Source organism: Columba livia, chromosome 6, assembly GCF_036013475.1.
Source record: "Columba livia isolate bColLiv1 breed racing homer chromosome 6, bColLiv1.pat.W.v2, whole genome shotgun sequence".
NCBI lineage: Eukaryota > Metazoa > Chordata > Aves > Columbiformes > Columbidae > Columba > Columba livia.
Genome location: NC_088607.1, coordinates 3,560,275 through 3,585,719, shown reverse-complemented (window position 1 = coordinate 3,585,719; position 25,445 = coordinate 3,560,275). Strand labels below are relative to the sequence as shown.

Below are 25,445 nucleotides of genomic sequence, written 5' to 3'. Positions count from 1 at the left end.
CACAGTCATTACTCATGTCTGCAGAACCCATCAATAAGCTGTAATAGCTCATTCCCTACTTAACAGGACAATCATACAGTCACACAGGATGTTAGGTATTAGAAGGGACCTGGAAAGCTCATCCAGTGCAATCCCCCCATGGAGCAGGAACACCCAGATGAGGTTACACAGGAAGGTGTCCAGGCGGGTTGGAATGTCTGCACAGAAGGAGACTCCACAACCCCCCTGGGCAGCCTGGGCCAGGCTCTGCCACCCTCACCAGGAACAAGTTTCTTCTCAAACTTAAATGGAACCTTTTGAGTTCTAGTTTGAACCCAGCACTCCTTGTCCTGTCATTGGTTGTCACCAAGAAGAGCCTGGCTCCATCCTCCTGACACTCACCCTTTATATATCTGTAAACCTGACTGAGTCCCCCCTCAGTCTCCTCTTGTCCAGCTCCAGAGCCCCAGCTCCCTCAGCCTTTCCTCACACGGGAGATGCTCCACTCCCTTAATCATCTTAGTCGCTCTGCAAATCATTGTTGCCAGTCCTTCCTCAGGACAGGGTTGGGACAACCCAGTCAGCCGGGATCCAGAGCACTGGGCCTGCTCAGCAGCCCCCGCCACACAGGAATGCGCCATGAGGCAGCACCTCACTCCGCTGTTGCGATGCAGAGCAGTGTTGCAGGACCAGCTGCTGGGGGTGATGGTGGTGAAGCTCCACCGCTACCACTCGCTTCGGCCCAGCACCTCTGGGGAGCTGAAAGCCCCCCAATAAAGTCAAATCAACACCAGGCCGAACGCCAACGCACGCCATCGCGGCACCGGCGCCTGTCTCCTCATGCCTCGGCCCCGCCCCGCCCGCCAGCCCCGCCCGCGCTCTCCTATTGGCCAGAGCCCGCCTTCACCTCCTGGGACTTCTCGGGAAATCTCGCGAGAGTTGGCTGCTCGCGGCCTGACGCACCCCCGGCCGGCAGTGGGCGCTGAGAGCGGCCTGGTGCCCCCCGGTCCCTGCCTGAGGGAGCGCCCGGGCCGAGCCGCCCGGGCCGGCACGGAGGGCGGACGGAACATGGATGAGCTGTGCGGTGCGGGAGCTGCCGCCCCTATGAGGGGCGACGCGGAGGAGCCCAAGCAGGTGACGGCGGTGAGGGGGGGACGCGACTTTCCCTGTGGTAAACCGCGGCTGAAGGGGGTCCCGCGGCTCCCCCGGCGCTTCCCCAGCCCGGCCCGTGAGTGGCGGTTGGCGGGCGGGGGCACCCGGGCGGGCGCGGGGCTGTAAACACAGCCCAGAGTCATGTTTTAAGTTGCCTCATAGCGCTGCAGCCGCTTTCCAGTTCGGCCAGTGCGGGAGCGCTGCTGTCAGTGCAGCAGGGAGCGTTGTAATTATGATTAAGTTCTAATTGTTAGAAGTGTTTTTGTTGTTATGCTTAAGTGCCGTGTGCTGCGTTGTATTTACATAAATAGTGTCCTGTGGTTCTGTTTTTCCCTTGACGTGTATCGGTTCAAAGCTCTTAAGTGTGACAGCTGTGTGGTTTGCTGTATTTGAAAAAAAATACGTGTTCCTAAGGCTTATTTATTCATGCAGAAACGTGTTTAGCTTTAATAAAGGTGTTTGCCGGCGAACACTTCCTTTCACGAACTTTTGCAGCATTAATGTGAATTTTAGTTTTGGTCTTTCTGAGTAATTTTACATTCTACGAGGTGTTGCCCTTAATAACACTTGAGCCTTAAGAAGTGCAGCATACACTTGATGTGAGTGTTGGAATCGGGGTAATTGAAATACCCGTGAACACAGTCAGGAGAAACGTATAAGCAAATGCAGGACTTCAGCCACTTAACATTAAAATCACAGAGTTCATCATAGAGCAAGTCTGATAGTTTTAATTGCTATCGTTTTATAAACGAAAGACTAATTTCTCTTTGAAAACCAGGGGTCGGTTTTGTTTCTTGGGGGTAATGAAGTGAAAAGCAGCGCTGTGGTGAAATACTCGTCTGCCCCACCGCAAGCGGCGTTTGCCCGTCTGCAGGAGAAAACGGACTTGAAACTTCCACCTGCCAACTGGTTACGGGAGAGCGCTAAGCTGGGACCAGCAGGTACAACCATTCTTGGCAACAACAAAAAAAGTAAACCATTTTCAAGGTAAATAATAGCAGGCTGTATTTTTGAGAATAATTCTAACAGTGAACTTGGACCCTATGTAATTCATAATATAAAGTACGGACTTTACCATGGCAACTTGCTAGCTCTTTTTCTTAACCATTTTCCTGCTGCTTTTTCATCCTTATTTCTTGCCTGTGTGCTAGAATCTTGTCACCCTTATAAATGATTAATGATGCTGGTAATGCTGCTGATTATTATTATTTTTAAGTGCATGTTGACACCTTGCCTGAGACAGTCAAACTGATTTCATGTTCTTCCCTGGTTGGCTATTGTTGATTGGCCAAAATGAAGCGAGACTGGTTCAGCCAGCCCTTCTGCTTTTGATAGCAGTGGAAAAGGGAACAAATATCGTTCCCCTTGAAAGTTATGGAGCCCATTTATAGCTCAGCTGGATCTTTAGAGACTGGACCCTGCTAACTGATGGCAAAAGAAATGTCATAATCATGTCAAGAGTGAACACAGAAGGTGAAATAAGGGGCAAAACCAAAAAGCAGTGTTACCTTTCAGTGTGGATGTTTGCTAAATAGTTGGATGAGTTGAGTTCAGATTGTCTATGAATAGGAGACTTAAATCCTGTGCTTAACAAGCAAATTCACACTAAGTCAACTAGTTAGTGAAATTTAAGTTTGTGGAGGGTCTAAGTCTTCATAATCTGTTTTAGGAGAAGTAAATATTTGAGCAGGTTAACAGGGCTTTATGAACTTTTCCTGTTTGTTTTAAATATTGTGTTTGTTTGTCAAATAGGGGCTGGCAGTTTTATCTTTCTGTCTCTTGTGTCAGTGTTAAACTAATAGTGAATGTATAATTTTGGATGCTTACATATCATGTATTTGGTTGGGTTGTACTCGTATGTGGTTTAATTGGAAATAATGCTTTGTACATCAAAATATTCTAGTTTAAATACCTGTAATTTAGAGAGGCCTTAATGAGGGTGGGTAAAGCTACCAGGATGCGCTTGTTGAAACGTGTAAGCCAATTCAGAAAACATAAATAAGAAGTTAAACTAAATGATGGCTGTTAAAATTAAATCTTTTAACATATTTAATGCCTTAAAGATAAAGTCTTTGAAAATTAAACTTCCTTTTTAGTAAAAAACAAAAACAAAACACCCAGAACTTCAGTTTCTCTAATTTCCCATAGCTGTCTTAAAAACGTTTTAAATATCTCGGATTTTCCTGGTTTCAACAAAACTTAAACTACCTTTTAGAATGTCTTGAAATTGCAGCTAAGCGCTTCCCGTGATACCTTTGGAAAACTTGTAGAATGTCAAAATAATTTTGTTAATTAACTCTAGATTTCATTACACCTGGTAATATTTAGTTGGACTTGATGTTCTGATGAAGAAAAAGCTTTAAAAGCATTAATAAGCTTTGGAGAAAAAACGGGTCTCTATTTAATGTCACACTGTATTTGTCTTAACTTGTAATATTTTCTAAATAGCTTTGGGATGGCGTATGACTTCATTGACTCGGTTGGAAATGATGTGGATGTTGTGTCTGATTCAGAGGTATGTATAACTTTTAAAGTTCCATCATTCAAACTCTTCTGTTTTATAAACCTTATTTTAAGACATTGTCATGGCTTCTGTCATCTTTGTGTCCTTTGAAAACTAAAGATCCACTAATGAAACCCAAATGGATCACTTAACTTTTGACGGTCATTTAAGGGAGATCACTGAATAAGAAATGTAGAGAGAAGATCATATTTCCTGTGGATTTCTACAAATAATCTTAAACTAAAATATGCTGTTTAGTTAATTCAGCACACCTGTCTTGCAATGTAATTATTTTATTTTCCTCTGTTTTTTCATCAGCTTTTTTGGTGCTGGTAATGTCTGCAGATGAGACTATTTGGAAGAGGAAACATACGTACACGTTTACTGTCTCAGTGTTGATGTTTGACAGATTTTTATTCAGACTTAGATCTCTGTCCAGATTCCTCTGGATATCTGACAAGGTGTCAGTATTCCCATGGTGAATATGATCAGGCTTTTAATTTCCAAACTAGCCTCTTGCATTTTTGTCACTTTTGATGGTAGCTGGTTGTGGTGATATAAAGAGAGATCATGGTTAAATAATGTACGTGGTTTATACTGAGTTCTTGGTCTCTATCACTGTCATTCATGTTCTCTGGCCTCAGCAAATACAGTTCCTTGTGGAATGGCCCTCTTAAAATCACTGTGACTATGAGGTTTTGTTTGCCCGCCCATGCCTCTCCAATGTTAATAGCGTATTCTTTGCTTGCAGTTTCCTAAGGATTGTCTTACAATGCAGTATAACTGTATTGAATTTTATCTCTGTTCTTTTTTTACCCTGCAAGAATATTAAAAAACTTCTGAAGATACCTTACAGCAAGTCCCACGTGAGCATGGCAGTACATCGCATTGGGAGGACGCTTTTGTTGGATGAGCTGGATATTCAAGAACTCTTCATGAGATCATCCCAGGTTAACCATTTGGTTTTTAAGTGTTTCCTATGGTCAAAATGCATTATTTTGAGAAGAGTGTAGCCAGCAAGAAAGCATGGATGTATCAAAATTCCTGAGTATCATATGCGAGTACAAAAGGTGCTCTGTTCTGCAGCGATTGTTTTACCCGTGGACTGCATCTGATATCCTATATTTGTGGTATTGTAGGATTGAAATTCCATGTCCTACTTTCCTTTAACTACTTCAGTATTGCTGTACTATTTTATTAATTTATTAATAAGTATTTGTTACTGTGTAACCTCTTAAGCATGTATCTAATTTTCCAATGAAGTCAACTTTTCAGTAAGAACATAACTTTTATTAGAAGATACTTTTTCAATTAGTGACCAATTCAAGACTTTAACTATGAAGTTATTTTCTGGGTTTCTTTTATTGTTGTGGATGAGTATTTGTAAGTTAAAAAGGCATTTGGTTTACTTTGCAGATGCTTCTTGATATTAATTTAATATTTATGATATTGCCTAGACAGGGGACTGGACATGGCTGAAAGAGTTTTATCAAAGGCTGATTGATCAGAAGTGGCAACGGAAAAAGAAGAGTAAAGAACATTGGTACCAGAAGGCTATACTTTCTAAGTTTTTGTATTACAGGTAACCTTATGTCTGCATGAATTTTAATTCTGCACCACTTACTTTTGCATGGTTTCTGGTCTTGAAATGAATGTTAAAATTCCATTATGATCTGTATTATTTACTGGTTTATCTTTATACAAAGGAAATTGAGGGACGAAGTTAGGTAATAACATGTAAATGTTTTAGCAGAAATCAAAGTATTTTAAAGTAAAATTAAAGATTTAAAGAATAAAATAAACCGCATATCTCAATATTTCTAAGTATGAGGGAAGAACAACTCACGTGAAATACTCACGGTAAATTGTGACAACTGCTGTAATTTTGTAAAAGTTTGAGTAATGAACAACTTGTCAATATAGCAATCTTTTAGCATATTAGCGAAGGCATTCTTTGAGAACAGCGCATCAAATACAACAATTCTAAAAGTGATTCTGTTTGCATAGTGTCAACTGAATTTGTTAATGTTGCTTTGTCAGCATTAATGGTGATGGAGCTGCTCAGCCTGTTCCTTCCACTTCAAAACAGCACCAGGAGGGTCCTGTTTCAGGTGAGAGTGATGAAGCGGGGAGGGCCTCCTGGCCAGCTCCTTTTGAAATGCCGTCTTCGTTATCTGAAGATCCAGGTGCCTCGAACCAGGTTGGTGTATATAGCAGTTTCAATGGCACCTTAGTTTTTGTAGGGGCATATATATTCAAGGGTTTTTAAAGGTGCTGCTGCAGTACTTTTTGCTGAAAGAAATGAAGTCAGGCATTGGAAGAACTTGGCAGTGTGTGTGATTTAGCTTGTCCCAGTGTTTCAGAGCTCCAAATTTCAGATTTTTTTTGGTTTTGTCACTTTATCTATGTATTTTTGAGAAACAGAACATTTGGCTAGGAGTAGTCATCAATGACTTTACCTAACCGTAGGAAAATCTGGTATTCAGAAGATGTGTATGGAAGCTTAAGGTTTTGGCCTTTCTTTTAAAGTCTGTCATAAAAATGAACCTGTTGTGACCCTGAATTTATTAGGTGAAGAGGAAAATTAAGATCTATAAAATATTTGCAAAACAGTTAAGCAACATTTATAGATATACTACTTGCTATGAGATTAAACAAGTGGAAGGGGAAGATGTTTATAGTAATTATGCAACAAGCTATAATTAGTATTAGGCCTTAATCCAGGGTTTCAGTCTGTGGCTAAGCTTGTTTCTGAAAACTGTTAATTCCTGTGGTTTTTGAGTAATGCAATACAGAACTCGCTTAGATTTTTGAGTGGTTGAAAGATCTATTGTATTCCATCTACATTAATATAATGATGATGCTGTAGTTATGCTGAGGTGGTATTACCCACTGGTATGCCAAATGACCTGCTCAGCTACCTTGTGAAGGCTCTAAGCTACGTTATCCTTAAAATTGTATCTGCGTGTGTTGTGGTGTTCGTAATATTCTAAAGTAGAAAAATGTTTCCATACTTGAAAGGTTTTTAGAAAAAGGGCTACTTCTGTTCAACTTCTTGAGGAAATATTGCCCACTACAGCAGACCTCTTATCATAAAGGAACTGTTGTACATTTGTAGTGTCATTTTCTTTAACTTATAAAGACATCAGGACAGAGGTTTTTCTTCTGGAGACTGATAATCTGGTGCTGACCCTGGGGTAATGAAGAGCTTCTATAAGAACTTCCTGATTTCTTTTGAAAGCCTCTGAGAATATGAAGTACAAAAATTTGGTACTAGCTATAAAAAAAATAAGTATTCTAGTCACTGACTAGAGGCTTTTTGTAGTTTAATACATACTTACTAAAAGATGTTAGAGGTAAAGGTTTTTCCCTTATATGCTTTTGTTGTTCAGATTTCTTTAAATGGCCTAACTTTACCTCAGCAGGAGAATCACTCCTTATCCTTGTGCTTTTCACAGGGAAATGTGCCTCTTGAACCCTCATATATAGTGGGGCATGTGGCCTCAGCCCCCAAAGAACAAAACCTGACTACTTTGTTCAATGACGGGGAAAACAGTCAGGTATGCTATTTGTGAAATTTGAGCTCAAACACTGAACCCCCAATTTAATCAAACAGTTGAAAATTTGGTCTAAATTGGAACCAAGAGAAAAACTAAGCCCACTGTAGAAGTAGCTTTTGTGGCATCTGTGATCTCAGTTTTTTAAGTTAATGTGAACGCGTAGCGTAGTTCCTTATGTGCCGTCTTTTATTTGCTGCTTTTGCTTGTTGCTTTCTCATAATTCCGCAGAATGTCATAGAGAACGTGTTTCAGGACAGTGATTTATAGAACAATTTTTTCTCTTGATGAAGGGACTTAAAAATGACTTTGTTCGTAATATCTTGTGGACCTTTGAAGATATCCACATGTTAGTAGGATCAAATATGCCGATATTTGGAGGTGGGAGATACCCTGCTGTGAGCTTGCGTCTCAGGTGAGTTTTGAAGTTAATGAGATTTATATGCCAGCCTTTGACTGACTTTTTATAGTATTTCTCTTACTGGGATTTTTGAATTTCAATAACTGCTAGTTGAGCACTTCATAAGTACTTAGAACTCATGACTGTAGTAGTTCTAAGTTCTGACTGTCCTACTTTTCACTAATACTTGATCACTTGATTGCTGTTTCTTCTGTTCCTGCCTACATGTAGGCAAAGAACGAACAACAACTTGAAAATCACTTGATGTATTTGTCATCTTTTTAAGACACATGTAGGAACCAACAGTACCTTGCTTTGCAAGGGATTTTGGAAGGTCTGGGAAAAGGCTTGAGCTGTAATCAGTTGCAGCTAATACTGCAATTACTTTAGAACTTAAGTACTTGTTTTCTCAGTGATAGTGAGACATCTGAAGCTTGTTAAAGTTTCAGTATGTGTGGGCAAAAATTCAAAACTGCCCATGGCATGAGAGTGTATTTGGAGAGATCAGAACATCTGTTTTGTTTGATATGATTCCTCATTTGCCTCTCTAAAAAAGAACAGTTCACAAATAATTGTTTTAGTCTCCATCCACTCTCAGGTGAATTAGATCTAAATCCCATTAGTAAACATCCCTAAAATTTTCTGAAGAGTAAATAAAGATTTAAATAACACTAGAAACGTTTGTTTTCAGGGATAACAACAAGCCCATAAATGTGCTAACAGGAATTGACTATTGGTTGGACAACTTAATATGCAATGTACCGGAGCTTGTGATGTGCTTTCACGTTAATGGAATTGTTCAGGTAAGTCTGGCGCTTTGTGTTATGCCCGGTTCATCTGTTCTTCAGCTTCTGAAATTACTCCAGTTGTAACAGATGTCTTTGTAATCTTACTGTTCTGACAAAAAGATGACAACAATCCTTTATTGCAGAATGAGAAACATGTACACAGCTAGCAAGAGTCAGCCAAAAACAATGTGTTCTTTTTTTCTCCTTTCCATGCATGCAAAATTACTCCTTCCCCCAATGGATGAATGAAGGCAAAAATAGAAAAATGTAGGAGCAGAAATACATCAGTTTCTTGAAATACATCAGTTTCTTGCATCTTAAAATCTGCAGTGTTCACGTGCCAAGACAGATGCTTTTTAAACCTTTATTTGTATTTATTATTCTATGATAGACCACACATACCAGCTGAGTTTCTGTTGGAACTGGCAGCATATGGTTGCTTATGAGGCTGACAGGGTTTCACTGAAGTAATAAATAGATGTTGCAGATGTGTTTTTTCAACTCTTTTCTCCTTTTACCATGTTTGTCATAGAAGTGAGTCGTCTTTAAAACTTGTAATTGAGATGTGCTGGCTTTTAAAATAAATTCTGGAAATAAACTACATTTATCATGACACTCTGTTGTAATAGCAGCCTTTGTTTCTTTTAGCAGTTGATAGACACTGATCTTTAGATTCCTTTTGGGGGTAGTTGGCAGAAAACCCTCCAAACCTTGAGTTTTAACATATATTCCTTGCAGAAATATGAAATGATTAAGACTGAAGATATTCCCAATTTGGAAAACTCGAATTTTTCTACCAAAGTGATAAAAGATATTGCTCAAAACATCTTATCGTTTTTGAAATCAAATTGCACCAAAGAAGGACATACTTATTGGTTATTTAAGGGTAAGTAAATTAACATAGATCTTTTCAAATGGATCTAAATGTCGTGTTGATTAATGAAAGGTCTTATCTTTCAGCAAGCGGGAGTGATATAGTAAAGCTCTATGACCTGACCACCCTTTGTGAAGAGACGGAAGACAAATACCAAAATCCTTTTACGATGCCAGTGGCAATTCTTCTATACAAGTGAGTTTTTATCATTTTTGTTGCAGTACTTGCTTCCTGGTGCCGTTGTATTTGTTAAGAATACAGACTAAAAGTTACGAGGGCATGAAGACGGAGTAAATGAAAAATCTTCTTTTACACATAAGCTTGATAAGCCTTAGTCCTACTAAATCAAAAGAGACTTTCATATTTTCACTGTCTCTCTATGTCAACTACATTGTTGCTGAATAAATCTTGCAGACCCATCTTAAAGTTTGGGACCTCTGTGCTTGCAGAAGTATTGTTTAAAGCTCTTTTTTTATTTCTAGCATAAAAAGTTATCCAGGGATTTCCTATTTTGTTTAACTTTCTTTTAGAGTTGCTTGCAATATGATGCTGAAGAAAAACCAGAACAAGAAACACTATGGCACTATCAGAACGTTGCTCCTTAATTGTCTGAAGTTACTGGACAATGGCAGACATCCTCAAGTAAGAATTAAGTTTTCTTGTAGCTTTGTGTAAATATAATGGAAATGCTGTCATCCTAATGCACCTGGCTATATTTTGTGTGGTACTTCTGCGTCCTTCTGCAAGGGAGAGAGTTTAAGTTATTTATAATCTTAGAAATTGATATATGTTTAAAGAAACCCTGGACTTTTTTGAATTAGTAGCCTTCCCTGCCCCACATTGCTGCATGGGTCTTCTGTCCTGCTCTAAAAGGAGCTGGTCATTACGTTCGCTCTCTTGCTCTCACAAAACAAGAGCTGAAGACCTTGTAAGATGGGGTGGGGGTAAAACCAAACGTGGGCAAACTTGATTGCAGGGGCTTAGTAAAATTCAGAGCTTGAAAATGTGGCTCTACAGTGTGTATGTGTACAGGCTGTATTTACAGGTAATGAAATACCTACTTGCATGTACTAGTTATTCCTTATTCTAAGGCAAATTATATTGATGTTGCTTCTCAGAAGAAAAAAATTAACTTGAAAACAAATCACTAATGTTTTTTCTCTTATTTGAAAAGATTATTGCTTCAGCAAACTACATGTTATCAGAACTTTTTCAGTTGGATGAACCCAAAAAAGAAGACAGTACAGACTTCCCTATAAATGGAAATTCTGATGAAAGTTATAGTGAGGAAGAGGAAGAAATGCCAGACAGTGATGAAAATGGTTCTTACAGTAACAGTTCTGATCCACCAGATGACAACAAAGCAGTGGCAATAATCAAATCTGTTGGAGAGTTATCAGTACCAGAAAAATACAAGTCTGTTCATCGAATACGTGTAAGTGAGGCTGTGGAATTTTTTTAAGGGTTTTATGAAAGCTTCAGTTGATGTAGCGAAGTTATTGAAATTCAGTTACCTCTTAGTTTTGTCTTAAGCTATCGCCATGTGTTTGTTTCAGGCTAACTGAAGCATGAGCTGCTTACAATGTCTGAGGTCTTTAAGTTTCACAGTATAGCAGGTTTAAAGTATAGTTTAATCATGCAGTTTTCCTTGATGTCGTGATTTTGTATAGCAGACTACAGAGAATTATTCCTGTCACAGCAGCAGAGAAAATATTGTCAGCTGTGGCCGTGTGTAAGAGTGTAGGTGACCACAAGTTTGTGGGGATATCCAAGCTGTCTTAGGACTTTTTTCTGGTTGGTTGGTTTGTTTGTTTGGGTATTTTGTTGTTTTAATTTTGATTGTGTTTTTTTGTTACGTGTTTTGGTTTTTTGTTTGTGTTGTTTGGTCTATTTGGTTTGTTTTTTCCCCTGGGGGCATCTGCTGCTTTGGATCCACAGTGTTAGTCCTTGGTTTCCCTCTTTGATTTGTCTTTCCAAGGTAACTGATCAGGATACAGCAGAATTTTGGCTGTAGTCGATTTTCAAAAAGAGATGAAGTTTTGCTCTGCACGTGTTGTGTCTGAGGGCACAGCTGGGTGCATAACCACAGTATTCCTGAAACTTCATTGATGTACATGTGCTGCATAAAGGAATCCACAGAAGTGTAACACTGCTACCTTCATTGTCCTTTGCGTGCCTTATTATTGTAACAAAATAGAGAAACACAAGAAACTGGGAAGATCAGCAAAGAAATTTTCTGCTGATGTTTTACTTGTCTTGCCTGTACAGGGATGTGATTATGAAATGACTGTCATTGGTCAAAATCTAAACCTATTTTTCTCATGTCTGTGCTGAGCAGCAAAGTACAAGATGTCCTAAAATATTTTGTAACTCTTATTGCTCTATTAACTTCTAAGACTTCGTGGTCCATCAGCTAAAACCACAGCTTGCACAAGTGCAGAAACACTACATTTCCACTCTTATTTCCCCTTCTACTCTGCCTCAGAAGAAAACAAAAATTCAAACTTGAAGGCTCTGAGTTGTTCAAAGGTGATGGAAGTGCAGCTTTGATATAAAGGCTGAAGGAAAAAAATTCTGTATAGTATTGAGTCTCCTTATCTTCCTGGGTGTGCATTGCAGACCATCACTGGATGCTTTGTAGTCACTGTCACGCAACAGTCATCTCTTCTCTTCTCTTTGCACTGTCTTTGGAGTTGCCAGGAGAGACGACACGTAGATAACCAGGTATATGAGTTGCTCACTGAGATAAAGAAATACTGTCACACCTCTTAGTGCAGAGCTCAGATGTTCTATTCGCGTCTTCTAGCCAGAAATTTTGACGTTTTTTGTGTCGAACATTTATTCTCTTCCTATTCCTTCTCTTCCAATGAAGCCCAGTTGTGCATTTCCCGTCTGCCATGGCACTGAGGAGCGCTGCAGGCTGGTGCTCAATTACGTCCTGGAGGTAAGTCTACTAACAATTTTCTAACAATGTTTCACCTTTTACCCAGTTCTTGGTATCTTCTGTATTTGCTAAGCATTGTTTTCAAGTAGATTGAATTATTTATTCCATTTGCAGGGCTTGAAGTCTGTTGACAGCAGTGTTAAAAAAGAGGGTGACCTTCCTGCAGCTGACCCCAGCACACCAATCCCGTTGAAATATGAAGATGAATCTACCAGTGGTGGTCCCGAGTGTCTGGAAAAACAGATGGCCTTATTTTTAGACAAAAGTAAGTTGTATTGTTACAGAAATAAGACTTCTTCCAAACCACTGCTTTATTTTGGTTGTCATAACAGTGCACTTATAGGTCACTAATTACACTATTGCATAAGCAATAGTAGTAGTATACTAAAAATGGGAGAACAGTCTGTTCCTTTTTAAGTAATTATAGGTCATTTGGGATATTTTGCATATCAAAGCATCTTTTATTAGTAAACACCTAACTTTACTGCACCCATTTATGTGTGGCTTACAGATGACTTCCATAAGGGCTCAATATTTTGGGGTTTGGTATGTGGAGCACAGTAAGGTGTGTGGATTGTTTTTAAAACAGCCTTCATTCTTCTTTTGTGACTTGCGAGTTTTGTGGAAGAACTTCCCACTTCTGGCAAGTTTCTATCTTACATTATGCTTGCTGCTTAATTGCATATAAAATGTTAACTAGGATTTTGTTTTCGTTCTTGTACCCCTACAATTGTGGATTGAAGCAGCAAATAAAGGATATTTTATTTGCTTAAATATTCACACTCTAGAAATTTCAGACTATAGTCTATTCTGTTTTTCTCTGGAGTGGCATAAAAGCATATAGGAAAGACTATTCTGAAAACAGTTGAGTTCTCTGCAGGGCAAGGGGCCCTATAAGCATAACCCAGGAAGAAACTTAAGTCTTGCCTATTTTTACAGTTCTTTATTCTTTCCTTTCTCTTCCTTTCCCCTTTGAAAAATCTCTAAATAATGAGTTCAGTTTTGAGTTATTAATTTAAGTGTTCTCGTGTTTCTTTTCCAATTTTATGATTGTCTCATGAATGTCAAGGACCTGGTGATGGATGTATCCTTTCTTACTTTCTCTCAGATATGTGACCACAGGATTTATCACCTCTGTCAGAAAGTTAGTGTGTTGAGCTTGCATCAATTCTGCACGGTGCTGTTAATATGGACTGTGAGGCTAATTTTTACCAAGATCTCCTGAGAAATTTTGCCTGGGTCAGCTCAGCAAGAACACTGTGCTGATTTCAGCTCTCCTGCAGCCAGGCTCTGTCTTCAGCCTCCACAATTTGGAAACCATGACACGTTGCAGCCGCTTGCCAGCTGGCAAGGACAGTGTCCACATGTTAACTTCTTCTGTTTAGAAACAAGTGTTTCCTAGGGGATGTGGGAGATAAATATTGCACACATCAGAAAAATAATATTGTAGTTGTTTTCTGGATCTGTGCTGGAGTTCTTCCCTGAAGTAGCAATGCCGCTACTTGTTCAGCTCGTAAGGATTGAATTCAACTTCAAGAAAATAGTTCAAACATAGTGGAGGAACTTTTTGCTTTTCCATTATGTGGGTATATTTTCTGTGATGCATGTTCTGTAGTCTATCTGTAAATGTGTGTGTTCATGTACAGAAAGGATAAGTGCTCTTATTTCTTGAATTTCCAACGTGAAGAGAGAACTTCCTCTGAGTAGTATATGGCTGCAGTATACATGCATTCTGTGTCTTTAACTGTGTGAGGTGTTACTGTATTAGATTTGTCTCTGTCCTAATGAAGGCCTGTAGTTCTTCTAGAATGCAATAAGGATAGCAGGCTGGTAAGATGGGCCTTGTAGGTCCACTTTTAAGCAAGAGACTTGTTTCTGTGTGCAGATGTTGTCAGGACAAAATTCTGTCCTTTGGTGTGGCTAAAGTGTGTTCTTTCTGGTTCCACAACCGCTATAGCATTGAAGGAGGAACCTTCATAATCTTACACTGAGGATGTCTTGAAACTGGTGTGAGGAGAACATTGGTTTTCCTTGCGGAAAGGACCAGGTTATGCAGTTCTTTCTGTGCTGGAGGCTAAACCCCCAAATGCAGGCTTTCTCACTTAGAAATTGTTCATACAGAAACAGAGCATATATCATAGGGATTTGGTGGAGAATGTGACAAATTATGCCTGTGGGTTTTGCGTTCTTTTCTACTGCTACCGAACAGAACAGTCTTGGCCGCTGCACCTGGATTTCAAAAGCCGTTCCAAGTTGGAGAAGTTAACTGCGTTGTCACTGTGCTCACTGTATTTGAGCATTCCACTGTGAGGTGGAGTACGTGGAACAGTTCCAAGTATTGGGTCCATTTTGCAGATGAAAAATGTAGCGGCAGACAAGTTGGCGTAACTCCCCTTGCGCAGAGCTGTAATAAGGCGATTTACATTCTGTCTGTGTGCTGATGAAGTTGTGTCCAACCTCTGGCATATGTTATGCAGATGAGATTTACTGACGAGGTTCTGTTCTGTTACAGTGGGCTCGTTTCAGAAGGGGAAGCATTCCAGTCAGTCAGGAATGATTCCTGGATCATGGCAATATAAAATGAAACTCCAGCTCATTCTGAAATCATCAAAGGCTTATTACGTCCTGTCTGATGCTGCTATGATTCTACAGAAATACGGGAGAGCATTACGATACATCAAACTGGCTTTACAGTGCCATGGTAAGTTGCTGGAATGTATTTGTCATCCGTGGCAGCGCCTGCATATACCTTTCACAATATCAAATGCTTCTCTTGTGCATGATTTATCCTTGTGGCATGTGTTGACGTGTCTGACAACCATGTATTTAGTTAAACTGAGTGTCTGGCTCATTATTCAGGAGGGAATTCTGTCGTAAGAATAACTCGTGTCTCTGTTAGAAAGATGCTCCTGTTTTGATAGACTGGGAAGCTTAAAGAGCGTGGGTTTGGAGCTTCAGAGCACTCAAAGTTGGGAGAGTTGATCCTGGTGCCAAGACACAGAATTCTGTGGCCTAAGTGTTGTCACTGCAAGCAGATGGTTTTTTTCCTTGGAAATACCTGGTAGTTCCCACTTCATTGCAATAGATCTATTGTTCTCAGAAATACCAAACTTGTTAATCAGCTGAATTGGATACTCCTCTAAAATGAAATGAGTCTTTAAGTATTACTGAGGAAAATGAAGGAAGTAAAATCAGGCTGCTTAGAGTATTACTACAATAATGAGAATAGCTATTTGGAAAATGCCATTAGCTTGCTACTGTAGTACCGCTGTTTTCTTCAATATTTGTAGGGCTTGGGACAGGAAGAAGCTTTTAAAGCAAGAACACCTGATCTTACCACAAAGCATCGATAGCTCAAAGCCTACTTTGATTTTCAGTCTTTTAAAGACTTGAGAATCGAGTTTAAACTCTACCTTCTGTAAATTAATTTTTCAGGTGATATCTCAACTTCAGTTTATTTGCCGAAAGTTGTTTTTTCTTTAGTCATATCTGAGATTAGCATTTGTAATTACCAGATTTGCTGCTCATCTTGGACAACATGGTTGCTCTTTTGAATCTGTCAGCTCTGTAGAGCAACTATGACTTCAAAAGAGGTTCGTTTTCAAAAGAGCATGTGTTGTCTGCATAAGGAGAACAAGTGTGACAGGTAACATAAAAACCAATTATATTGTCAGTATGTGTCAAACCTCATGAGTTTAATTCTTTTCCTTCCTCTTATCTCATCCATGTGATTTATTTTATTTTATTTTCCTTAATAGATACCTACTGTTGTCTCTGCACCAGCATGCTTCCAGAAGTATTAGTATTCCTTTGTCAGTGTTTAACCCTTTGTGGCGATATCCAATTAATGCTTGCTCAAAATGCAAACAACAGAGCAGCATATCTTGAAGAATACAATTACCAGACAAAAGAAGATCAGGAAATACTACACAGTCTTCACAGAGAATCCAGGTGCCAAGGTATGGTACTGATATAAGATAACCGCCATAATTCAGTTATGTGACAGACATGAGTAATGTTGTTGTGCTTCTCAAAACTGTGCACGGGTATAATTTCTGGAGAAGGGTTTATTACACTTCAGGTCTGTTTTCTTCAGGGAAAGCTCACTGTGCCTGTCATATGTAAGGAGGTTGTCAAGATACTGTATGACACGCCTGAAGCGGTAAATAACTAAAGACAGTAATTAATGGGTAAATTGTGCATATCTGTAGAAATTGTGGGATCATTCGGACATGGGTGTTGGTCTAGAGGAGAACGCCCAAAACAAGGCCATCAAGTGGAAATACTGTTTGATGTGCAGGCTTTGCATTTTGTTTTCCAGTGTTTGCCTGGGCTACCGACTTGTCTACAGACTTGGAATGCCAGCTTTCTGTCAGCTGTAAATGTTACGAAGCAGCTTATGAAATCTTACTTTTCAGTAACTTAAAAAACCAAAATCCAGAGCAGCGTATACAGGTGCTGAAGAGGATGGGCAATATCAGGAACGAGATTGGAGTGTTTTACATGAACCAGGCTGCGGCAGTGCAGACTGAGAGAATGGGCAAGTATTCTTTTTGCTTCTTACTATTTCACAGAGCTACAACTATGATCATGTTCACTCAGAGCGTGAGAAACCTTGAGTATTTCTGAGAAGACATTTAAATAACGTAGTACAAATACTTATCTGTATTTGATGTTATGTAACTTTAATGTCCATTGTAAATATCTGTCCGCAAGAGATCACTGTGGCTTGTACACTGTACTTAATTGAGCCTAAACTGAGTAATGAAATCTGCAGTTTTGGACAAATTATTTAAAAGTATGTAGAATGCCCTCAAAAAACATGATGGAAACTTTTAGACCAACTCTGTTATAAAAGGGAGGGCATGTTACATTCTTGATGTTTAGCCCAGCATGAACAAGCGTAAGGGTAATTTAAATGTAAGAATAGTTTCAGCGAAGTCAGTCTATGAATGCTTTGGTAAGTAAATGCTTGGAGGCTTTGCTTCTGGTTTGGTTTTGGTGGTTTTTGAGGGATTGGTTTGGTTTTTTTGGAAATGGAGGTTGCCTAAGCTGCCTTGTAGCGTAAGGTGTTTGGTGGGTTTTTGTTTTTGAAAGCAAAAACCCAGTAATGCCTTATCTACAAGTAAAAGCTACATAAACTAGAACTATTTAGATGCTGGTGGTTGAGTGTTAACAGCTCCAGTTTACACCGGCAATTTCCTGTGATCTTTGTCCGATTCATATTTGAAGGATTTTGGGTTGAACTGGTAATTTCGTAGTTTTTCATGATCATGTTTTCATAGAACTGCTACTTACCTGAAGTGAAGCTCAAATACTGCATTTCACTTGTCTGTAAAATGCACTTTTTACTTGTTTCATACAGTAAGTTTATAGAAGTAACTGCAGTACCCTGAATGTTACTGTGGGGAAAAAAATAATCTGTGTTTTATGTTAATTTCTGCTGTTTTTTTTCTGTTATGTTATCACAACCCTTTTGAAAGTGTAGTATATGTAAGAGTGCACTTCACGTATGAAGATTTTCACATTTGAGGTTTTCTTAGAAGTATTTTCCACAAATTGGGTCTTCAGAATCATTTACCACCCTTAAATAATAAAAGGTGGTTGATGAGACAAATAACAATGGAAATATTTGTTCAGTATCTTTCAAGAATTTGAATGAGCCTTGTCTCTTACCCCTAGTGAGTAAAACCGTATCAACGACAGAGCAGCAGCTCTGGAAGAAAAGCTTCTCTTGCTTTGAAGAAGGAATTCAGAATTTTGAGTCAATTGACGACGCAACCAACGCCGCTCTCCTGCTCTGCAACACGGGCCGACTGATGCGAATTTGTGCTCAAGCACACTGTGTGACTGAGGGGGACTTCAAAAGAGAGTTTTCCCCAGAAGAGGCCCTTTATTATAATAAGGTAACATCATGCTACTTTTAGAATGGCCCAGACCCTAATATGCCTTTTGCTGTAGAATACTTGTAAATATCTTGGTAAAAATCTGGAAGTCTTGATGTAATAACTTGGGATACCTCTCCTGCTTTCATATTATCCTGATCCTCGCTATACAGGCTTTGGTATTGTTGAGGTTTGATTCCGTTGCTCTGATATGCGAAGTTCTGTGACATTCAGATTGATGTTTGACTGCATTACCGCACACAAGGGAGACAGATTCACTGTCAGGATTAAAGTTATGACCAAAAGGTGTGCAAGGAAAATACTGAAGACGGCCCAGACATTATTTTGGAATTCTTCCTTGAGAATGAGTAAAGGAAAATTAATTTCTAGTTGCTATAAGTTTCAGCATAACCATGTACATGTATTATTTTATAATCTGTAGGCTATTGACTACTACCTGAAGGCATTACGATCGCTTGGTCAGAGAGACGTGCATCCAGCTGTCTGGGATTCTGTGAACTGGGAGCTGTCTACTACCTATTTCACCATGGCGACTCTCCAGCAGGATTACGCTCCGCTGTCTCGGAAGGCTCAGGAGCAGGTAAGAAGAGCTTTTGTGGCAACATCTGGTAAAATGAGTTACTGTCTTCCTGAAAAACTAAACAGCGAGTAAAATTGATATTGGAAAAACTCAAACCTTTAATAGCTTGAAGAACTTTTGTGAAGGGGTTCTTGCAAGCTGTAAAACCTTTAGTCGTTTGTATTAAGGTTTTGCTTAATGAAAAGGTAGTGCCACAAATAGAGACTTAACCCCTACACTTGCACATAGTGGTGTTCTAGTTTCAAAGCGATCACACAACGTCTTTTTGTTTTGCCTTGTAGATAGAGAAGGAAGTCAGTGAAGCCATGATGAAGTCCTTGAAATACTGTGATGTTGATACAGTGTCTGCCCGACAGCCTCTCTGCCAGTATCGAGCTGCAACCATCCACCACAGGCTGGCTTCCATGTACCACAGCTGCCTGAGAAACCAGGTATTCGTCCAGATTGGTCTGGTTTTCTGTATGGGTTCCATACTTACCATGCCCAATGTGTGTGGGGACTGATATTTATCCTTCTACCTATAGTTGACATGTAGTTATTGAAATGATTTTACCAAAGAAATGTGAGGTGGTTTATTTGCAAATCATTGTGAAATATGTTACTTTTAAGAGTAGTCTGTCCTTTATAGAGTGTATTGAGCTTTATGGTTCTGTCTCCTCTTAGTGTTTCCATGCTCTCATAACAGAAGTCAATGAAGACAAATATTTCCTTGGGTTTGGTGTTGTGTCCAGGCCACTCTTCTGACATTAAGCAGGCAGCCTTCTGCTAGAACATCAGCATATGGCTTATTAAAGCCTTAGTGTGGACTTACATGTCATCTTCTGATATTTTTTTTCCAAATTAATATTCTTTATGGTGTGAATTTCTTAGCGTTAGCTATGAAATTACAATAGCTTCAAAGGCAGCAGGCTGGTGATGTATTCTGGAAACATACAGACATTTAGATGAACCACTATGAAATGAGCTGGTGTACAATTGTGTAGTCCATAGCATTTTTTTGTAATAGTTACCTCATGACCATACAAATCGTCTGGGATTTACTCTGTGCCCTACTTTGAGCGCAGGTTGGTGACGAACATTTGAGGAAACAACACCGTGTCCTTGCGGATCTTCATTACAGCAAAGCAGTGCGGCTCTTCCAGCTCCTGAAGGATGCGCCCTGCGAGTTCCTTCGTGTGCAGCTGGAAAGAGTGGCCTTCGCAGAGTTCCAGATGACGAGTACGTCGAGCTCTTGTCTTACTACAACAGCTTTTCAAACTACCTTTAGCTATTTAATTCCATTTGTAGATAACTTTATGTATGAGAGCAGCAGTAATGTGCTTCTCAGAACAGAACTATCTTAGAGAGAAGAGATATTTGTATCTTACTGGTTTTTAGTTGACTAGGACAGTATGTTCTTTTCTCGTGAGAACTCTTGAAATCTATGGGTGGAAGAAAAAGAGTAATGTGTAACATAAACCATTTGTGTTCCTGATTGTTACTACTTTTTCTTTTATTTCTTTTTAGGTCAGAACAGCAGTGCTGGGAAATTAAAGACTTTGTTTGGGGCCCTAGATATAATGGTGAAAACCACGGGTGCATTCCAGCTCGTCAGAAAGGAGCTTGTGGCAGAAAGTGAACAGGTAAACCAAAGTCAAGTGGTGGGATTATCTGCTCCATTGCACATTTGCATTCACAGAAAGCTGGCAATTAAGGTGTTGATCGCTTTTCAGCGGAGCTAGTTGCTTAAATGGTGCGGACAGGGTTTGAACCTGTTGCAGTTCACTTCTGGTTGTTAGGTGGAAGTGGATTAAAAAAAGCCACTAATCTTGAGACTACATTTGTCTAAGTGGTGTCCAAGTTCCACCTCCTCCGTGCAGCACTGTTGTAATTGGCTATGGATTTTTTTTAACTATAAGTTTCTCCAATACTCCCCCATCTCTTTACATCCCCCCCACCCTGTAACTTCAGTGAAGTGTTTTGTATAACACCACTGAAGTTGACAGAGTTTTTCAGAAATAGTTTGACATTCTGAATTGCTCTGTGGAGATGAATTAAAACGTGTTTGTGTATGGACACATACTGACTCATTCTGAGTGAATGGTGCTCTGTGCAACTCTGTGTTATCCCTTAAAAGTTATCCTTAGGAGCTTAAGAATGTATGTACAGCATAAACATGAATTCTGTCTATGTAGTACATTTAATATAGAAATACTAATGCATGGAAGGTATTTGTAGCTGGTGTTAATAGGTTCCCAATGCCTAAATCAATAACAAGTTGCTGTATTTCATGATGTCTTCATCACTTACTGACAATTTGAGCAACAGATTGAGTATTAAAGTCCATAGTTTCCTGATGTCTTTAAGTAAATATTACTCTCTCTCTATATATATAACATAGGCAGTTGGCATAACTTGTGTGCAGTGTGGATGTGAGCTAATTACCAAAGCCTCATAAACAGGGTGTCATAGCAATTGTGATGTTAGTGCTGTGCCTGTAAAGGCTGAGCTTAACCTGCAGTTGTGGTTGTCTGACCTAACTGAGGTATGTTTTAATAGTGGATTTGCCTGAAATAGGTTTTCTTTTCATCTTCTTGCAGATAAGCAAGGATAAAGGTAACGCTGAGAATATGTCACCTAATGATTCCTCTACTGGCCTTAACAAAGAAGAAGTATTGAAACTGCTTGGTATTTTTGAGTCCAGAATGTCATTCCTTCTCCTCCAATCCATTAAATTGTTAACTTCAACAAAGAAAAAAATTGGGTAAGTTGAACCTTAATATGCATGTGTAGATGTGATTCTCATCCACAAATGCATGCCAAGTGTGTACTCTTGAGCATGCACGAACGTGTGATATATTTGTTTATGGAGGTGACTCTTCTGTGTGGAGAAGGAGCTGAAATAATGCCTTAATCATCTAAATTTTGAACAGTTTCTGTGATTTTGTGTGTAATTAAGGGAGTGACCAAGAAACTTCTTCACTGATTGTGTCTGGGCAGCGTTTTTCTCTCAGCTTTCCTGATCACAGTCCAGGACTGAGCCAGGACAAACCATTTTGGCTGAATGGCTCTATTCAAATAGGAAAAGAATAGTTTATAATGGTTGTCTGAAACACAGGATACAGTTATGAATCACTGATGCTTTATCATGCTCTGTAATATGACTTTTCCTTTAGAGGATATAAATCCTATGCCCTTCCTAGGTATAAATCCACACGCAAAGCAGTTTCGCTTGCACTGCTGTAATTTTGCTGACATACGTCTCATTGTCTTCATTTACCTTTTTAATCAAACCCTTAGTTCAGGGAATGAGGTGTGTGTGTGTCCTTTGTCTTACTGACATTCCAGTGCTGTCACAGCTGCAGACCCAAGTTATTTGGGGAGAAACCGCAGGGCACTGCTGATCTTTTGATATACCTCTGATAAAATATACCAGTGACAGCAGAGTTGAGCAAGCAAAACACTTGAGAATAAACACAGGTATGTCAGTAATGCTGTAAATAGAGAGGGATGTGTGGGGAAGATGCTCGTTGGTGTTAGAGCAGTTTCTAGCCCCTCATGGAGTGCAGTGAAGCGATCATCTACTGTCCTGCTTCCGGGATTCAGAAGAAACGTGCCTTCTCCTTTTAGTGTTGTTGGCATTAGGTGTGGCGGTGTAACCCCTTACACCACTGTCACCTCTGCTGTTTGCATTTCAATGAGTGTAGCGTTGCTTTTGGCATCCAAAAAAACCTTTTATTCCCTCAGCAGCAAACGTGTTTGATTGCAGCAGCACCAGCAGCAACCTTGCTGGTTCTCAGGCCATGTAGAGTTAATTTAGCAAAGTGTGGCACTAGTTCTAGTATATACTTCTAGAGGATTCTTCTGTTGTGCGAAGTTGTGTTAATAGTTTTCAGATCATAGCACCACTGATGCAAGTGCGATTTTGCTGAAACTAAACCGTGCAATGAATTCATTCTGCGCAGTAACTTGTCTGCTGGCGGCAGGAGGTGGATGAACAAAATATATGAGACAAGGGGAAGATGTGTGTTGTCAACAGCGCGTTAGGTGCGCTGTTCCACGCTTTCACGCTTTAAAAATGAGCTTCCACAAGGTGGCAGTCTGGGTATGTGGATGCAGAGGATTAAAGTGTAATTGATGTGTAACCAAGGAGATGGTCCCAAGAACAGTCAGTTGGTTTAGTTCTGTTATCCCATTATGTGGGTAAGTGTTGTAAAGCAAAAAAACCTCTTATTTTTTGCTTTGTGGCTTTTCCATTTACTTTCTCACCCTTGTCTCTCTCAAATGGGGTTTTGTACTGATGGTTCCATATAGGGCACATGTTCCAGTTTTAATTTGAATACTGTCAAATGGGAGAGTAGCTGTAGCATGTTAAATTTTCAAACAATGGTGGACTGAGGCTACGCTTAGAATTATCTTTCACTTAACCTCTCCCCTACCTTTGTGTGCTCCCTGAGGATATTGCTGCTGAGTAGGAGGAGAACGTCTGCCTTCTGGTTTAATAATAGGCTGAAAAGGAGGAAATTGGGGCTCACAAGTGCTGTTTCAGGGTCTCGGCTGCACTTTGGCAGAGAGCAGGAGAATATGTGGTAAAATTCACATTTGATAGTGAAACTCGCAGACTGGCAATAAAACTGGATGAAATCAGTTTTACCCTCTAAAAGTGGAAGGCAGAAGCGTAGCTGAACTTGGCTATGGAAATGAGAGGAAAGAAGTAATTGAAAGTAATGCTTTGTTCTGGGAATTCTTGTAACTTATCCTGGACATACTTTGCATTTCAGTGGCTTTTTATTGACAATCTGTTCCATTTAATAAATGAACCTGTCTGATTTCTGCCAAGTGTTATGAATTTAATTTGCTTCACCACTTCTTGGTAGTTCCCAAAGCACTTGCAACTAAAGTGACTGCTCCTTGCACACATACATGCTTAATTTAGTTATAATGTTAACGGCAGCATTTTTTATTCTTCATTTTTCCAGTTCGGGTCATTTATTTGTTAGTCTTGCTCATCAAAGGTAGCAGAGCAGGGTGGGAAGGAGGGGGACAGCGCTGAAGCAGAAGACCAGCATGTGTGCGATAAGTGATTTACAATACTTGTCAAACGGATCATATCGGTGGGAGCTCAGACTGCAGACTGGCAAAGAGGAAAAGCTCTTGTGTGCAGAGATCTTGAGCGTGGAACAGTCTCTATCTGGAGAGAAATACCGTAGACGTATGGAACTGAGAGAGGATCTTGGGCTTCAGGCTTGGATGGAAAGCTGATGCCCAAAAGTGTTCTAGAGGGGAGAGGTAATGGCAGGGGAGCAAAACAACCGTGTCTCCCAGTGTTCAGGTGTCGCTTTGCATTTGGCACCGTCAGACTGGGCACTAACTTAGAGAAAAGTCTGGAGTTTTGGCACAGAGACCCGGATTCAGAGGCTTTACGATGTGATTTGGGATTATAATTTAATAAATTGGCCAGACTGGAGGTGAACCAAACTTGGAACACCTTTCCCTCCTGCAGTGTGAGCAGAGGCTCTGTCTGCTGGGAAACGGTAGGAAAAAGGAGCGAAGGAAATAAGAGACTCAAAGCAAAACACCAGCTGTGTGATTTGACATTATTATATTTACTAATGGTTTTGATAATCTGCAGAGTAAAATCTTGTGGTCAGGTTGATAATCTGTATTACCTGTTTTCGTTTTAGGGGCATTAATGAAGAAGATGCTGTTCTTAAAACAAACAAGCAAGTTTACTCCCTGTTGTTGCGTGCAACTGCTAACAAAAGTCTGACTCTGCTCCAACGAATAGAGGTAATCTTAAATTTGCTGGAACAGCTGACTCGAAATAACGAAGGTAACAATGGAGGAACTCAGTGACCGAAATGCTGCAGAACAGCAGAATCAGTGCCTTGCTGTGCATGGGATCCCTGGGATTTTTTCCCATGTGATATTTGTATTTATTGAAGGTGATAATATCACCTACATTGTCCCGCTGTTCATCTGGGAAAGAACAGGAATTCCTTTGTATCCCATGAGAATGGCTCATTTGGTAGCGTTTCTTTGTTTGAAATGCCAAATGGGGCTTCTGGATATAAACTTAACAGATTTTTTTTAATATTGGAGAAATTAATGTTGTTTTCTCTTCCAGGCTTTGCAGTGATATAAATGTTTTGCATTAAAATGTAATCTCACAGTTGCTCTGGTTTGCTATTTAATGAAATGTACTTTGTAAGTGAGGCTTCCTTGGAACACTTGAACCGGTAACGTCAACCCACGTTGTACAAGGAACTCTGTGTTGAATACGTGGCCACACAGACACACTACTTGTAGTAGAGTTACTGTCCTGCACAAAACCTTGTGCCTTTCTAACTTTGACACAAGACTTGCAAACAGTAGCCATCACTGGGATTTCATTTTCCCAGAAAGAGAATGGTTTTAGCTGTTTTGGATTGATCAAGAATAGTATTATTATCTTTTTCAGACTTGAAACTGTGAATAAATGAGAGCATATTTTTAAATAAAGATTTATTTATTAAATATAAACTCATGAACTGGTCTGCCTGTTGTCATTAGTTATGAGTGTTACGATGCTCATCAGAGAAGTGAAGTGCTCAATGGAATTCAACTATTTGAAAGGCAGCCAAAAATAACATCTGATATCTTAATGTTTTTCTATAAATGAATGTGGTTCATTATTGTACTAAACACCATTTATTTAAAGGTACTAAGTTTTTACATGTTTATATGCATATTTTTTTAATCTTTCTCTATTTAGACATAAGTAGTGAATTACCTATTTAAGCT

The 25,445-nt window shown here is 39.6% G+C and overlaps 1 protein-coding gene across 3 annotated transcripts; it reads left to right on the top strand.

The window, feature by feature from the left end:
* Nucleotides 1–907: 907 nt before the first annotated feature.
* EDRF1 (erythroid differentiation regulatory factor 1) lies at nt 908–25,184 on the top strand. Of its 3 annotated transcripts, XM_065066736.1 has the most exons (25): nt 908–1,113; nt 1,910–2,118; nt 3,580–3,646; nt 4,459–4,584; nt 5,092–5,216; nt 5,675–5,834; nt 7,093–7,194; nt 7,485–7,606; nt 8,283–8,394; nt 9,118–9,265; nt 9,340–9,448; nt 9,784–9,895; nt 10,428–10,688; nt 12,126–12,197; nt 12,312–12,462; nt 14,710–14,898; nt 15,956–16,156; nt 16,519–16,737; nt 17,880–18,103; nt 18,525–18,683; nt 18,965–19,114; nt 19,748–19,901; nt 20,190–20,305; nt 21,263–21,426; nt 24,347–25,184. In XM_065066736.1, exons 1-25 carry the CDS (start codon nt 1,048–1,050, stop codon nt 24,516–24,518), a joined length of 3,690 nt encoding a protein of 1,229 aa, XP_064922808.1. In that variant the 5' UTR covers nt 908–1,047; the 3' UTR covers nt 24,519–25,184. The 3 variants fall into 3 exon arrangements, with proteins under 3 accessions (XP_064922808.1, XP_064922809.1, XP_064922810.1); XM_065066737.1 differs by lacking the exon at nt 7,093–7,194; XM_065066738.1 differs by lacking the exon at nt 908–1,113 and having other exon boundaries at nt 1,907–2,072.
* Nucleotides 25,185–25,445: the final 261 nt, after the last annotated feature.

What these genes read in the sequence shown, in the direction of transcription:
- EDRF1 (XM_065066736.1), top strand. Translation starts at nt 1,048, where the DNA reads ATGGATGAGCTGTGCGGTGCGGGAGCTGCCGCCCCTATGAGGGGCGAC. An exon ending in TGCTCAATTACGTCCTGGAG is followed by an intron (nt 12,198 to 12,311) that starts GTAAGTCTACTA and finishes TTCCATTTGCAG; the next exon opens with GGCTTGAAGTCTGTTGACAG. An exon ending in ACTGGCTTTACAGTGCCATG is followed by an intron (nt 14,899 to 15,955) that starts GTAAGTTGCTGG and finishes TTTCCTTAATAG; the next exon opens with ATACCTACTGTTGTCTCTGC.